The following is a 16,302-nucleotide window of genomic DNA, read 5'->3' as shown; positions in this document are numbered from 1 at the left end:
AAGTGTTTTCCATCAAATTTAGCTTTACTTGTCCTTTTTAGGTTTTGCTTTTGCTCTGTGAAGCACTTTGGGTTGCTTCTGTGTGGGAAAAGTGGGGAAAAAAAAAGAAAAATGAAAGTGGACCATCTTTCATTTCTAAGGTTTAATCTAAAAGGATATTATGACATCACCTGGTCCTTGCAGATATCAAAAATACAGGAAATACAGCCTCAGGTGAACGCCAACATAAGACATATTACACAGCGTCATTATTTACTCAACAAAAACAAAGTCAAAATGCAGTCTGTGGAAAAACACAATGTTGTTAAAATACAAAATGTGCATATTTTTCTTGATATGCTGGCTTTATATTTTACTAACAGAAATCTGGTTTAAAGCAACCGCAAATCATTTTTATTTTTTTGACAATGACCCAAAAAAAATAAGATATTTAAAATGTAATACTTAACATCTGCTTGTACATACAGTAGAAACCAACACTTTCCCAGAGACTGAAAGGTGCCCATTTAAAGTATTTTTAGAGTAGCAGTCTTAATAAAAAAAAACTAAAAAACAGGGGACTGAAATATTCTGCTTCACGCAAGAATTCGAGGAATGTTGCAGTTTTGTCACGTCACTCTTAAAAACAACTTAAAAACAAAGTCTGTTCAGGACTTTCTCTCTAGCATTTCAACTGGTAAAGTAGAATAACATCTTACTTTTTAACATATAAGAACGCAATCAGTGGTTTAAACCCCTGTGAAAACTTATTTGACGTTAAATGGATCTTCATATGCTCAGTATTTCACTTCCCTTGTGCTACAGTACCTGGCTTAACAAAAACAGCCATTTTAGAAGTATCTTAGAGCTTGCGATTTCCTGGAAGAGCTGACCAATCAGAGCACTCTGTGCATTCTGGGCCATGAGGACACACGAACACGCAGAAGCACAGTGAGTAGAGCCTTTTAGCTCTTTCACAGGAAACTTAAAGTGAAAATCGGTCCAAAACGGAGCGTTGAGAACTCCGTGTTGACATTCTTGAAGGTTTCCATTCCTCTGCCGTTCTCTGGTAATGTTTCTGAACAAAACAGAAGGTGAAGGACAATGAGAGGTTGAGCGTGTGCTTTTTTTGGTGTGTTGAATCCTTGTGTGTGTTTGTGCGTACCAGCAGGTTATTGTGGTGCGTTTCGCTGCAGCAGTGCAGGTCCTCCGCGTTGTTCTCAATCAGGTAGAAAACGGAGCAGAGCTTACAGAAATACCCCAACGTACGGACTGTAAACTCCTCCCCGAAGGAGTGGTTAGGGTTGAATGGCGGCAGTTTGAAGTCGGCAGATGCATGAGAAGACTGAGAACGAGAGCGCTTTGCCCTGGGTCCGGCAAGCTCCGCCCTTTGTTCAGTAACAACTGAAGAGTAAGAGAACAAAAAGCAATCTATAAATCTTTGAAGCCGAGATCAGAATTTACTCCACATCTACTGTAATAGACAATTGATAATTTTCCAAACATTTTCCACAGCATATAGATAAATACTGTATATCAATCAGTTTGTGAGTTCAATCAAGGTACCATTAAGATAAGCTCTGATATGTTCTAGCTGTTCCTCTTCTCTGCTCTGTATCTGGTCATCAGGACACTCGGACTCTGGCTGGTGTTTAGCAGCATCATCATCATCTTGACCTGCTGCTTCTCCCTCTGTCCTCTGCATCTCAGGCTGGACACCCCCTGGTGGTGCGGATGTGTCTCTATCCGGCTGGATTCTATCCGAGGAGGAATCCAGCGCAGGGGAAAGCAGAGACTCCCCCCTCTCTTCTTGCTTTGCGCTCATCATTTTCACTCGAGCAGATTTTCTCACTGCAAGTAGAGACAATATAAGCTGGGGTTTCATGTTTCATAGCCCCGACAGACACAGATGCGTAAGTGTTACCAGGAGTCAGTCCGCTTCTCTTCTTGGGTCGGCCTCTCGCCCTGGTTGTTGCCGCTTCCTTTTCCTTCTCTTCAATCCTTCCCACCTCATCTTCAGTCACAAATCAGAGAAAGGTTTCAGACTCTTTATCAACACTAAAACCTTCCACTTCATTTAGAAATGCTTTGGAGCTGACTGGCATGTTAGCTCATCAGAGACACGAACAGCGAGTTCTCTGAATGTCCATTTCTCTTCTCATGCAGACCTACGCCTGACCCGAAACATCCTGAGCTGCCTCACATGGACTTTAAATGGAAACCAAGCTGATTTAAACAGCAGACTGCTCAACAGTCGGATCTTAAACTCATAGTTTTACTGAGGTTATTTTTTAGCTTTTAAGTGAGCATTTCTACACCTTAAAGAGATGTCTTTTTTTTTATACCTGTCATGTGATTAGTTAGTAACATCAAGCAGTGTTTTTTGGAAATCAGGAGAAAAAAAATGCTGGCATTGGTAGTAATTTAATCTTTTGCCTTACCTCTTCCTGTAGCCCCTCTGTCAGACACATCTGTGGGAGTCATCAGCCTTGGATCATTTTCCAAAGAACCTTCAATCTGACACATAGACTCCTCATCTTCATTTAAGGGTGATCCAACTCTTTCCTGCATCTTCCCGTCGTCGTTAGAAACTGTAGACTTTCTCGCCCTCTCAGACTCGTCTGCATGAGGCTGATCATCAGCTAAGAAGAGCTTAGCCTGACACTCTGCTGCTTCTGTATCATCCACTTTGGCAGAAATTTGTTTTCTAGTCATTTTAACGCCTTTTTTTGGTCTTGCTCTCCTTGACTTTTCTTGTCTTGTCTTACGATCATCCTCAACCAACTCCTCTTCTGCAGCATCGAATAGTTCCCTAGCAACATCCTCTCCAGTAGTGTCTTTTACAACGTCACTCTTCTTTGTTGGTGGACTTTCTTTGGTGGGATTGTTTTCTTCTTTCTTTGCAGTTTTCTCCCCCTTTTCTTCCTTTGAATCGCTGGCAGGTGATGTTGGGTTCTCCTCTTTTGTTTTCTCCTTGGGAATGTCTGTCGTAGCTGTTCTTTCTCCGGTTCCTCTGGTTGATATCGTTGTGGCTGTTGTTTCTTTTGGGGCTCCCTCGTCTAAAATCTTGTATGCAGTCCCGTCCTCTACGATTCCTCCACCAGATTTTTGAGCTGATTCAGCAGAATCTGTTGCCACAGAGACCATTTCAACAGCTCCCTCATCTATGGTTTTGTCTTTTTCTGGTGTGAGGTTATTTGCTTGCGTCTCATACTTTTTAATTGTCTTGTCATGTTTCTTTAGAGATTCCTCCTTCGCTTCACTATTAGATGTTTTGGTAATTGGACTCTCATCTCTTTCCGCTGTCAGTCTTTCTTCCTCGTTGTTAGCCTCTGACTCTGTAGCTGCTGGCTCATCTTTTACAGAATCTTCAGTGGCTTCACTGCCAACATTAGATATCTTGTGATCATCGGGAGTTTCAAGTTTCTGGTCATCGTCTTCTTTTTCAGTCTGATCAACAATAAAATCCAATATTTCAAAGCCATCCCGCAGAGGAAATGAAGCATCCATTTCAGGTTCAGGTGAACGGGTTTCAGTGTTACCGCTTTGGTTCCCATCTTCACGTTTATCTGTCTTTGATGCTTGTACTTTCGCCTCCAACTCAACAGTTTTTGCAACAATACCCCCTGGAGCCACAGGGTTCTTTATGGTTTTTGCCTCCTCTCGGTTTGCGTCAGCTGACATCTGTACAGCTGCTGCTGATGAACGGATCCTATGAGCTGAGAAAGACGGATCAGAGTTCACAGGGATATCAGCTCCTGCTTTCTCCTTGTTCTTCCCCAGTTCCATGCCCCTTGCAGTGGTGAAACTCGGTCTGGCTGTGACACACTCAGAAATGGCAGCTGGTTTAGCAGAAAAAGGTTGTTCCACAATCTTTATGTCCAGTTTAGGGTTTATCTGGATAAGATTTGAGCTTTGTGAACTTTGTTTGAGGGTCTTCACACTGAAATAAAAATCACAAAATAACATTTTCAGACATAACAGATTATCGAATATATCCAATACATCCCCAATTGTCCCTGAACTAATGGTTCAGTTTACATCCGAATCCCTCAACTTTATTTCTCCACTTCCTGTCGAGCTGCAACCAGTTAAGACCATCATCAATTAATCTTCACACAGTTTCCTGAATAACTTAAAAAAAAGAAAAAAAAAAGGATGTTCAGTTTATAGTCTTACATTTAAAACTTAAAATTTAAATTTAAACTGACAGAAAGGAAATCCTAACACTGTAGAAGCTGCAAACACAGCGGCTTACTTTCTGTTTCTTGTCACTTGGATAGTTTTTAGCCTGGGAGTTGACTGAGTGGGGCATTGCTAAACTGTGGAACTCAAGGCAACAACAAAGATAATGACGTCTCTCGTCAACTGCTGGGCGACTAGTTAACCCCTGCAGTAATATAAACCTTCCCCTGACCTCGTCGCCAACAGCCAACTGAAACCCTGAATGAGACGTTTTGATGCCTGCAGACCAGCTGGAGGGATACTATGCACACAAACAACTAATGTAAGCTGTGCACCATTAGTATCCGTCAATAATGGGGGTAAACCTATAGACCCATTAAGATAAGATCACTAACCCAGAATTAGGCTGATTCAATTGTTTTCCCAGAGAGGACTCTGACCATCCCCAGCATATCTTTTGGCTGCCTTTGCTGACTCCAGCAAATACTGTGTAGATATTTTGCCCTTTAAAGAAACTCATTGGCTCCTACATCAGCACTTTATCAGTCATACTGGGATTGATTGACTCGTTTTACGCTCCACTGAGCCGGGTGCAGTTTTGTCTTTTTACAGTTGAATGTTAAATCAAAACCATTTACATCTGTTGAACCAGGGAACAGGGGGAAAACGGCAACCGTTACATCTCTGCAATGAGCAATAATAGAGTGAAATACTCACGGCCTCATATATCGAATGTTCATCCTGTAGAGAGGAAAGCAAAGGAGCAGGTCAGATAAAAACATGGAGAGATCAGACTTTCAGAAACACCGTGTGCAACGTCTTCCTCCGGATTTAGGTACACACATACCAAGCTGTATCTGTAAACCTCGAACGCATCGCCTGATGTTTCACCACCTGTGTTACACCAGTGCATTCAGCCATCTCAATGTAGATCTAAGGCAGAAAGATCATTTGAAAGAGTTATGTTTGGGAAAATGTCATGCATGCCATTTTCTCTTCATCAACAAATGCTTTGGCAGTTCTGCGCTTTTCTAACTTCCCTTCTAATGGGAGAAAAAAAAAGAAAAGTGGAGATGTTTTATATGCACTTGTTTAATTTTAGTCAGGTTAAATTAGTTTCCATTTAAAAGCTCTGCAGGAGCTCCTTCACGCATGGAGAGTGGGGCCCAAACCTGGGCAAACATGCCCCAAAATGCCTGTGAGAATCTTCTATTAGTCCTGCAGCAGGGAGATTACCAGGGAATTCGGCAACAGTGTCAGTTAAATGTTACAATCGCAGGTGTTTGTCGTACATAGTTGGCGAGTGGCAGGAAGCTAACAAAAGAAGCGATGGACGCCACGACTTCCAAGACCCTCTTGACAAGCTCCACAGATGTCCTGGTGATCTCCACGCACAAAAGCCGCTCCTCCAAAGACTCGAGCTCTCGGACATGCTGGAAAACAGACCGAACGTCAGTGTTTAGTGCTGCAGCGTTCACTTGACAGCCGACCGTGATAAAAGACTGGAGACTTACAGCATTGCTCCATTTCATTAGATGTCTGTAGATGTTGACCTGCAAAGAGACAACAAGACTCTGAATGTCACGTCGAAGTCACAAAAAACTACTTTCAAAGTCATTTTATTTGAATTTACTGATAAAATTAAAAATGCATATTAAAATGCAACCCTTCAGAAGTAGAAATAAGCAAAAAATTGTGTAGCATCACCACTATAACTGGAGAAAATGGTTTATCTGCAGTGTAAAAACAAATTTAAACAGATTTAACTACATTAGAACTAAACTGCAGTGTATGTTTTCCCCTAAAGAACGATCCGGTTTGTCTTCACGTGGTTCCTTCGTTTAGAAACTAAAATGTTCGGATTATGCTTTCAGATGCAGGACCCAAATATCCAATTTAAGGGAGGTAGTCACACCAGCCCCTTCCAGCACTCTCCCAATGCTTTTCATACCTCATTTGATCCAGGATGTGTGTCCTGTAAGACGAAGTGGACGGTGACAACGCTGTCTCTGACCAAAGCCGGATTTCTGATGCTATCTCGGGCAAATGTGCTGCACATGTTCCAGTTGTCAAAATACACAAAGGCCTGGGGGTAAGGAGAGAAGATATGAAACAAGTAATGACACAAGCTGCTTTTTTTTTTTAGAAATTGCAGGATATCCTTCAATGATTATTATTGATAAATGAAAAACATTGATTTAAACCGTGTCTTGGTTTTAGGCTATTTTATACACAACATACAATCTTGTGCTAAAGTCTTGAACCATCCCCTCATTTATATTCAGCTTCCAAGCAGCCAGACTCTTTTGTAACCTTTTAAAGTGGTCTTGAGCAACAGTTCCACAGGCTTTCAGAAGGTTTTTCTATGTACACTGGCTCCTTTTCGCTCTTTTTTTAAGTATAGTCCTGAGACATAACCATTTTTCAGAGGAATGTGGTTTTTTTTTTGTTAAAGTTAAAAACTTTTGAATGTAATCTTTAGGCACTTTGTTATTATCAGCCTGCTATAAAGACACAACCCAGGTCACCCACATGAAAGTTGGCAATCTTACCACTACACTATCCAGTCCCTTGCATCTACTTGCATCTAAAAAAAAGGAAGGAAGATCACTAACAGATGAACAGTATCTTTAAAAATAAGAAAGTTCCAGCAAAAACCTGAGATGTATTTGGACAATTCTGGATCAATTGATCCCTCTGCTGTTCACTGAAGCCTCATCTAAAATGGTCTTTGTGGAAGAAGCGTGGCTGTCAAGAAGCCATTTCAAGAAGTTGACCACTGTATGGTCAATGGATTCTACACACTGCTCCTTTAAGGACTTATTTATCAAAATGTTCTTGTGTGGCAGCACGCCCCCTGAACTTCCTCCCTTTCTGAAGTTCACACTCTCACGCCACCAGATTCCACAGCTTCAAATACTTCAATTCAAATAACAAAGCTTTATTTAATGAACAAAACTGCAAACACGGCATAACTTACCCTCCTCTGCATTGTGAGGACGATGACGTTATGGAATGAAGGACGATATTTCCATTTGGGGAAATATGGTCCCACCAGCTTAACAATGTTGGTGAAGGTGTAGTCTCCTTCAGGCAAACCAGTCAACATGATGGTGGAGAACATAGAAGCTTGAGGGACCGCTCTCTGCAGAATGCAGGGTTTAAAGACAAAAGGCTACTTTAAAAACCAAGGGGGCAGAAAATCACAAAATCCTGCACAACGAGCTTCCTTATGCATCTCTAAAAAAACATTACTGATGCTTTTTGCAGTAATTCAACTAAACGGAATGTTTTTAATATCAGTTTGCACTAAAAATTCACTTAAAAGTTGCAAAAATGATTAGTTAATATTAGTTAGTTAATAGAAAAACGTGCTTACCTCAATGTCATCCATTCCCTTGACTGTTAGATAGTCTAGGAGTCAAAAATGAACAGTGTAACTTGATCTCGGTCACTTATTTTATTTGGAAGTTTAACATAGTTTCCGTCTTTTATCTTTACCAGGGACGTAGAACGAAGGAATCGCAGTTGGTAACATGTAGGGAGCAGCTGTCGTGGTGAGCCAAAATGGTGGAGCGCTGCCCTCTGGGACGTCACATTTTGTTTTATGGACGACTGCTCCGGCAGCAGAATCCTTTCTGTCGGGCATGGCCTTGTCTGGTAGCTTTGATGCTGCACAAAACAAAAAACACATTTTAAAGTGGTGGAGTTTGGGATCAATGCACACACAACCTGCTGCAAAATGCAACTGAATCCCTGTTCATTTTGAATAAGCACCTGTGTCCAAACCTGTTCACTGGCTCTCGATCTTTTCATCGGATTGTTTTTCTAAATGAAAAGTCTCCAACTTACATCTTTGTTTGGTTTTCGCTTCTGCTTGGTGCTTCGACTTCAAGGCCGTCGGCTTTCTCGTGCAAACAGCTTTGGTTGTGCTTTTGGGCACCACTGTGGTTTTTCTGCGAAGAGGAGAGTAAAAAGCGGTCGGTGGGGGGAAAACTGGAGAAATGGAATCTCTGACAGTTTTGACGCATTCTTTGCCATGAGACGGCCATGGTAGCGATGTTGGGTTTTTTTCCATTTAAAACTACCGATATATGAGTAACAAAAAGGAAAATAAATCTGAATATCTACATCAAATACATTGATAAAAACCAGGTAAAAGGTCAACCACTGTTAAAAAACTCTCCACTGAAGCACAACTTACTTTTTAGAAGGTTTTTTCTGCTCTTTTGAAGATGTCGGAAGAGGCTTCTTAGCTCCAGACTGCAAATAAAGATGTATTTTAAATAGTGAATCTGACATGTCATTGTTCATGTTTGTCAATGTCTCTGCTTCCTCCTGCTGATTACTGCTTTATTCGCTTTTAAATCATTCTACCTCTTTCCACAAGTCTTGGATATAATTTTATTATTTTTCTTTAAGTGAACCGAGACTTTTTTAATCATTGTTGTGCTTTTTACAACTTATCCAATGAGCAAGCCACTACAATCCTCTCAACATGCCTGAAGGACGCCTCCCTCAACACTCCCAATGGAATCGAGTGGTAAAAAGTCCACATTTACTTCCAAAGGAAAGGGTGAAAAAACTGCTATTTACAACTTAAAGCTAAAAGATACTGTGTCTTTTCCAAGACTCTGCAAAGACACTTATGATGGACTTGGTGCTAAGCTGAAGTGACGTCAAACTGTTGGTATCAATGGAGGATATGCAACGTCACCCGGAATAAAGTTAAACAGATTTTTATGACTGTCAGAGCCGAATGTGTCACAAACAGAGAGACTATACAAAGCAGCAGATGGACAGAGTAACTGTGCCGTGTGTCAAGGTCAAACACACTTGGAGACGGCGCCATATCTAATTTAAACATAAACAGAATAGCTACTTGCAGCTATCTTAGTGCCAATGTCTACGACATCACAAAACTACTACCTGAGGTATGGCAAAACACCAAGGGGTGAAACAGCTGATTGTGCACGTGGGTGCAGTGGACATCAGCGAGAATCAGCCTGAAATCTACCAACGTCCATTAGTGGACCTCTCCCAAACATCGACAGGAGTGATCTGTTTTTTGGAAATATGCACCAGTCTCCAAGTATTCACTGTGTGTATACTGAGCCCGACCTCCTACAGCGTAAAAAATGTGCGATTATGCCGACCTCGCAAACTAACAACTCATGTGCCTTAAACAATCAGATACGGCAGACAAAGAGAATGATAAGCTAAATAAGAACATACAATACTGTGCTGAGACATTCTGCAGAAAAAAATCACAGCCATCCACACCTCAATAAGGATTCACTGAGAGAATAGAAGAACTGTGGAAATGTGCGTGCATGGAAAGCTTTTGATGCAGCTATTAAGTGAAAGAACTTTATGCACATCTGCTTGAACTTTTGCCACCGTCAGATAACACCATCATGAATTTGGCTAAATACAAATACCTCAAGCCTTGCAGAAGATCTTGCCTTGCTCTTCTGAAGGCTAGGCTTTGCTTTCAGGGACTTCTTAGTTGACTCCAACTTGGCTGCTTTGGAAGAGGATGGCACGGATGCTGACTTCATTTTGGCCAGCTCAGCCAGTAAGGCCGGAGCCAGAGTTTTAACCACAGTCTGAAGGTCAGAGGAGTTTGACAGGGACTGGACAGCTGGAAGAACAAAGACACAGGGAGTCAAACATTTGTGGTTTTCAAGACTGAAAAAGGTTTTACTTGGTCACTGAGGGATTTAATGTGATCAAAAATAAAGACTGGTCAGGGAAACTGATTGGAAAAAATAGTCATAACCCATAAATCATTTAATTACTTTGGATTTCAATGTTTGATTTATTCTGTGTAAATATGAAAGATGCATAAAGCTCCTCGGCCAGTCCTTTAAGAAAATCCCAATCTGGTTCTCCTCAACTCAACCTATACACACACTGTTTAGAGGTAACCTGTGGTCTCAGGAAGCTGCAGAAAGTCTGAAGGGGTGCTTTAACTAAAAAGCTGTCTTCTTCCAGTAAGCAACTAATCTAACTTCCTCAATGAACCCACTCTCATTCTGACAAAGCAGGGAGGTCTGTGAGGAACACAGTCTTTGATTTCTTCAGTGATATCAAGCAAAATTCATCATGCCTGTTGGGGTTGTGTGTCTGAGAAGGTCATAAGCAGCACTGGAGCACCACAGGGGACTAAATTCTCACAATTTCTCTCCACTTTGTACACTTCAGACTTCAAGTACAACTCAGAGTCCTGGTATCACCAGAAATACTCAGATGACTCTGCAGTTAGTGGGTGTATCAGTGATGGACAAAAGGCTGACTAAGGAACCAGTCAATAACTTTGTGGCATGGTGTGGAAGCAATAGCCATATCATGTATGTAAAGAAAACATAGGAAATTATTGTGGTTTTTTTTAGGAAGACCAGAAGAAGTAGCCCTTTAGCCTACATGGAGGTTATAAAATGCTCGCAAATTGTCATACCTGGTGCTTGCATCACTCTCTTTGCCAGTCTCTTCACACTGTTCAACCTCTTTCGTTGAGCGCGTGATTTCCCTGGGGGTGATAGTTTCTCACCGCCTCTCCTTGATGGGGATTTTTCCTTGTCGCTTCTACTCGGCGATGACCATCGCTCGCAGCTCCCCCTTGGAGATGACTGTTTTTCATCTCTTCTCCCAGAGGAGAGTTGTCTCTCACGGCTCGTGGAGTGTGCTCGATTACGAGAGGAGGTAGGTTGATCGTACCATGGGGACGGAGAACGAGACTGTGACCTAAGAGAAGATTCGGATCATTTGTAAGTGAACGGATTTAGTGAGTTTAAAATGGCAACAATGTTTCACTGCAGTAATTCAGGAAAATAGGCAGAGATGACAAACGGATGTTGATAATTATCTAAATGTTAAATGACATTCTCCATTCAGAATACTTTACAATCCATTCATTCATTTCACATCAACCCCCTTCACACACACACACACACATACCTGTGAGTGCGTGGTGATCGGCTGCTGCGTCTCTCTCTTCTATCGCTACGAAGGCAGCGAGGGCTATGTGAACGGGGACGGGAACTGCTGGTGGATGTGTCCCAACTGCGAAGTGGGCTGCGAGAGCGGGAACGACTATAAGTTTTGTGCCTTCTACCCTCTAAGGAGCGACGGCGTGGGCTTTGGGAGCCGGACGGGCTCTCGTGCTTGGTTTTTTGGTGATGGCGTTGCGAGGTCCGGGCACGAGTTGGGTACGAGATCTTTGCATTTTTACCCAAAGCACTTGAAAGAAGAGTGAACAAGGAAAGCATAGTTGAATAACAGAAAAGGAAAGGTTAAGAGATCAGGATACTTGTTCAGCTCTGAATACAAAGAAATTCACCTCAGGAATTGTCGTACCTCACCATCCCACCCTGGGTATCTATGAGGGAAAAACAAAAGACAGCAAATCTATCACATCTCCTTAAAGAGCAGAAAGGTCACATCAGTCCTGTGATTTCTATAGAACAAAACAGGTATCATGAACTCTAAATGAAGTTCCACCACATTCTGTACAGAGTGCGTTTGAAGATGACAACTCAAAGTTTATCCTTTACTTCTGCAGATTGTAAAGTTGCTTTCACTATTCAATAAGGTGGGAACACTTGTAAAGAAGTAGTTCAGAACACAGAATCCTAAAAAAAAAGGTTAAAGCATGTCATAATCCCTGTATATCAAATTCCACAACCTTCGTGGGCCTTCCCCAAAGACATTATTTAGCAGTTAACACCCATGAGATTAGGATGTTTTAAAGAAAAGTTTAAAAGAAGAAAGGACTGACTTTTTCCGGAGGAGTTTGCAGTTGTCAAGGTGAAGGTTTGTATTCTGGTGCGAGAGCCAAACCTAGTGATCCAAACAACAAACAACTGTCATCAGTTTCAATGACTCCAAGGCCATTCTTTAAAAAGGATTTCATTCAGATGAAAGATTAAAGTTCATCAGGTTAAACAGTACTCATGAAAACACATATGATGCATTACTGTAGACATTCCTTCATTTCTTTCTTTCTTTATTAAATTTTTGTTATTGCAGCTGATTGGCTCACTTTAAAGGGTTCCAAGTTTTTAATTGCAAATTATAACAAATACGGAAGTCACACTGTGGGTAAAACACCAAAATTAGAAATGGTTTTCTAGACCCAATGTATATTTTGGATCTTCGGTTTTGACAGACTCAGGTTTGACAAAGGTCACCTCAGGAGTCAGGTCTGGATCAGGACAAAACACACAATCTGATACATTATAGAAAGAAGATAGAGCCATGTTTCTTTTGTAAGAAGCCCCAAAAAACAACTAAGACAGATAGTAATATCTGATGTATTAAATTATCTAAGAGATTAGATAAGACATAAACAAGGATAAACAGTTCTTAAATGGAGAGACAGCAGAGTGTAGTTGTACTTACCTTCATGAGAGCACATCTTTTGTTACACAGGGAACAGGTATGTGGAAACACTCTTGGTGTGGCTGCAGCGTAGTCATGAATATTGGCCAGCGTTGGCAGACCCTTGGAAACTGCCACCTCAGCTGGAAACTGCCTGCCGGTAGGTGGCACATGTGTGGCCTTGAACACTTTCGCTGACACCGCAGGTTCAGAGACAGTCGTCGGGATGAGAGAAGGTGACACTGGTTTAGATAAAACTCGAGGGCGCAAAGTTTTCCTCTTTTGGGACTCTGACTGCTTCTGTGGCTGCTCCCTGTGCTTCAGCAGAGTGTTTCGCTTTGCTTTCTGTTGCGCGTGCAGCTGTTTTGTTGGCTGCTTTTTCATCTTCTTTGACCTTTGCCCACAGGTTTTACTTTGACCTTTGTTGCAAGTGTGGTCATCGCTGCCACTGGGCACAAGGCCAGGACATTCTGTCTCCTTCACAGGAAGAGATCTGGAAACCTCAGAGCCCAACTGATCGTGCGCTGTACTTTTTTGCGTTGGCTCTCTTCTGAAACTATCGGCACTGTAAGCGCCCGACTCTAACATACCTCCACTTCCACAACTATTAGCTCTACTGGTCTTTCCAGTCTCATCCGACTGTATTGATTGAACAGCAGTTGCTGCGCTTCTGTCTTTTTGAATGCGAATCTGTCGCAGGATGAAAGGCAGGTTGTCAGGAGTGACCTGATCTTCAGGGTAAGAAAGGAGATCTTCCAAGTCCTCTTTTTCAAGTCCAAAGCTCTGAAGGATGTTTGCAGCTGATTCTGGAGTATAGTTGGGTTGATTGGACTCTGTATGGCCAACAGATTTGTCCTGCATTGGCATTTCCTCATCACCTACATCTGAAATCAACTGCACATCACATTTTCTTCCAATAGTGGACCGTATCCTACCATGACCAGTGCTTAGAAAATTAGATGCAGCAGATGATGAATACAGTGGTACTCTTTCAGTGGTGGCATCCTGGCCTACAGGGTGATGCCTCACGTCCTCTCTGGCGCCACCAATATTCAAGCCTAAAATACCCTCTATGTCCTCATTTGACTTGGTTCCACTTTGTTCAGGCCTATAGCTCAGTGGCAAAACTAGCTGCTGAGGAATTGCTGGCTCAAAGTTGATAGAGCTTGTAGATGAGGCTCCATAGAAGCTGAAACTGGACCCAGGTACAAGGTCAGGGCATGGCCTGTGAGGGTCCCTCTGCATCAGTCCGCTGGAGGGTCCATAATTCACTTGATGGAAACTGAGTTTCCCAGAAGAAAGTGGGTTAAAAAAGGGATGGGACATAGCGCTGGCGATCTTCAGAAGTTCAGAAGATTGATGGAGAAGAGGATTGTGTTCTGGGTGAGTACAGAGATGGTCTGTTTGAGTTTGCTGTCAGAGTTGTGGCTTTTCCCCCCCAACAGCATGAGCACTGTTCATTTCCATCAAGGACAGCAGGATTTTCCAGTCTACCACGAAGAAGCAGTCTGTGCTCCGATAAAAGCTCCCTGATGAAACTAAAAGAGAGATTATGAATTAAAAGAGAACGATAACTTCTAAGATGAGTAAAAACCATCTTCTTGCACGTCAACTTTTCTGTCTCCAGAACAAAGCAAGAAAAAACTAAAATGAGTGATAAGAGACGTCACATCTGTTAGCGGGGAGTTAAACATCCCACCAATGAAAATTTCACATGAATAGTTCACATTAGATGAGCATTACAACACAGTCTAAATAAGGATGAACTTTCAGCCAACTTTAAATAAAAACCTTTTACGTTTGGGATAAGATAGTGTGGTGGAGGGAGGTGGTATTTGGAAACTTACTGGGGCAAACCTCACCCCTTCTGCTTGCTCTCTGATGCACTTGTCATTTACTTTAACAACTTGTCCAATAGCTTATGCACACCTGCTTTAGGTTAACTACAAATGCCCTCCTCAATTCTGTACCCTTATTTCTCGGTTTGCACACGCTTGATTCCTACACTCGAGTCCTGGATCGTCATCTTAGTCCCTAGAAAAAGGAGCAGGGGAGGTGAGGACAGACACGAGGACAAAGAGAGAGGTGACACCCTTTCACCAGAGCCACCATTTTAAACCGATGTCAGTTGAGTATGAAGTGTGGCACAGCTGCATCAAAACCATTATTTTGTTTCGTGTAACAGAGCATTCAAAATAGTAAGACAAAAAGAAAAAACAAAGCAGCCTGACTTGAGATTAACAATCCATTTAGTCTGATTTATCACTTTCAGAGGCATGTTTATAGATCAGGGATGAGGGACCACCTCTTTTTTTACTTTGTCACCATCTTCTCAACAGAGGACCATGTTACGGTGTATGCTATGCTATGTTCTTCACCAAGTAAAACACTGACTACTCAAAAGTATTTCACATGTTCCAACATTAAAGACAGCACAACATCCTACTCCCCTCCATTGCCTTCTATGAATGTGTTACAAAGGTGTTGGGACATCCAACTTAGGCAGTATGAACGCACCAAAAATTCTTCTTAATGTTTATAATAAAGTGAACAAGCAGAATTTTTCTTTTTATATACTTAAACACCAGCTTGCTAAACACCTATATCGTTATACAGCAAATTCCAACTTATTTGATTTCATTAATTTATTCTAAATTTATTTGCTACATCATTTGCTGACAACTGCTTGACTTAAGGGTTGGGTGACAATTAATTTATCATGTTCAGATGCGTGCCTCCACATTTAACTGAAAAAAAAAATAAAATCTGTGAGAAGTCCACCTGAAGACTGTGGTGAGTTTTTAGGGGTGTGTTGCCAAAAACAGTCTCTAGCTAGCAATCGCTACCATTAGCCCTGCGCGTGCTGTTCGTGATCTGACGGCACAGCAACTGCAGGTTTCACGAGACAGCGTCGCTTTGCACTCTTATCACCTTTCATTTAGTAACAGGTTGGACACTTTATTTCTTGCACAACTTACCCTCATGTTGCGCTCTTTCTTCTTCTTCGGTTGAGTTAACTGGCAGTAACCTGCTTACTAGGAGCATTGCAGCCCCCTAGTGGACTGGAGTGATGGTCAGACGGTAGACCACTCAATAAATAAATAAATCGATCATGAATAAATAAAAGAGTGTTCTACTTCATTACTTGGTTCTACATATGTATACTTTATTTAGGTATCTAATAAGAAAAATATCTAATTTCTTGTTACACGTTTGATGGTAGATTACCGTGCTAATAAAGTTTGATGCTGACCTTGATTAAGTGCGGTTGAGCTCTGTGCCCTATACTAATGCAACTGTTCCTCCTTTCTTACCAGCACAGTATCGTTTTCGATGTCTTAGATTGTAATAGAGTTCCAGAACTCTTGCCATTCTTTGCGCATGTGTTTTTTGATAGAGTTTTCTTTTCAGACTTAACTGATGTGGTTTCATTTGATTGATCAGTCTATTTCCTCATCATCCTTTACACCTAGATGGGCTGGTACCAAGAGGGAAATAAATTACCACATTTTTGTTGTGCAGTTGGTAAAGTGAGTGAAAAACTCGTCCTGTGTGCATGATGGTTTTTCAAAATTAATATTTTCAAGAACTGAAATACTGTCAGAAGAAATAATTACATTGTGGATTTTTTCCCCCTTCTCTTCCGCCCACAGTAGTGCTGCTGGTAACATTTCTCTAGATTCTGTTGAAAAAAGTACTAAATGTTGTAATTTCTCTTTTTAACAGATATATTTCAGGAGCCTTTGAACAATCATT

General features: G+C 41.6%; 2 protein-coding genes across 2 annotated transcripts; both read right to left on the bottom strand.

Annotated features, from left to right (window-relative positions):
* Positions 1 to 214: 214 nt before the first annotated feature.
* Positions 215 to 8,478, bottom strand: LOC140281676 (uncharacterized). The gene is made up of 15 exons (XM_072376173.1): positions 8,369 to 8,478; positions 8,017 to 8,120; positions 7,666 to 7,836; positions 7,544 to 7,578; positions 7,145 to 7,309; positions 6,116 to 6,250; positions 5,679 to 5,717; positions 5,457 to 5,597; positions 5,012 to 5,097; positions 4,882 to 4,905; positions 2,421 to 3,922; positions 1,904 to 1,993; positions 1,546 to 1,830; positions 1,145 to 1,383; positions 215 to 1,057 (listed from the first exon to the last, which is right to left on the bottom strand). Exons 1-15 carry the CDS (start codon positions 8,476 to 8,478, stop codon positions 965 to 967), a joined length of 3,219 nt encoding a protein of 1,072 aa, XP_072232274.1. The 3' UTR covers positions 215 to 964.
* A 349-nt stretch (positions 8,479 to 8,827) lies between these two features.
* LOC140281675 (uncharacterized) lies at positions 8,828 to 13,999 on the bottom strand. The gene is made up of 7 exons (XM_072376172.1): positions 12,568 to 13,999; positions 11,945 to 12,006; positions 11,507 to 11,545; positions 11,125 to 11,406; positions 10,625 to 10,911; positions 9,606 to 9,808; positions 8,828 to 8,848 (listed from the first exon to the last, which is right to left on the bottom strand). Exons 1-7 carry the CDS (start codon positions 13,870 to 13,872, stop codon positions 8,828 to 8,830), a joined length of 2,199 nt encoding a protein of 732 aa, XP_072232273.1. The 5' UTR covers positions 13,873 to 13,999.
* Between the last annotated feature and the right edge of the window lie 2,303 nt (positions 14,000 to 16,302).

The sequence above is a fragment of the Leuresthes tenuis genome, unplaced genomic scaffold (genome assembly GCF_036924035.1).
Source record: "Leuresthes tenuis unplaced genomic scaffold, fLeuTen1.0.hap1 SCAF_22, whole genome shotgun sequence".
NCBI classification, from domain to species: domain Eukaryota; kingdom Metazoa; phylum Chordata; class Actinopteri; order Atheriniformes; family Atherinopsidae; genus Leuresthes; species Leuresthes tenuis.
Note: the sequence above shows the minus strand (reverse complement) of the source record. Positions and strands in the feature narration are given on the sequence as shown.

Bases quoted from the DNA above. Each gene is read 5' to 3' on its own strand.
- LOC140281676 (XM_072376173.1), bottom strand. From the start codon at position 8,478: ATGAACAATGACATGTCAGATTCACTATTTAAAATACATCTTTATTTG. The intron at 1,384-1,545 runs GTACCTTGATTG...CTTACTCTTCAG, and splicing joins TATCAGAGCTTATCTTAATG to TTGTTACTGAACAAAGGGCG. The intron at 1,058-1,144 runs GTACGCACAAAC...TGTTTTGTTCAG, and splicing joins CGCACCACAATAACCTGCTG to AAACATTACCAGAGAACGGC.
- LOC140281675 (XM_072376172.1), bottom strand. From the start codon at position 13,872: ATGTCCCATCCCTTTTTTAACCCACTTTCTTCTGGGAAACTCAGTTTC. The intron at 12,007-12,567 runs GTAAGTACAACT...TTGGATCACTAG, and splicing joins AAAGATGTGCTCTCATGAAG to GTTTGGCTCTCGCACCAGAA. The intron at 11,546-11,944 runs GTCAGTCCTTTC...TTTCCCTCATAG, and splicing joins TGCAAACTCCTCCGGAAAAA to ATACCCAGGGTGGGATGGTG.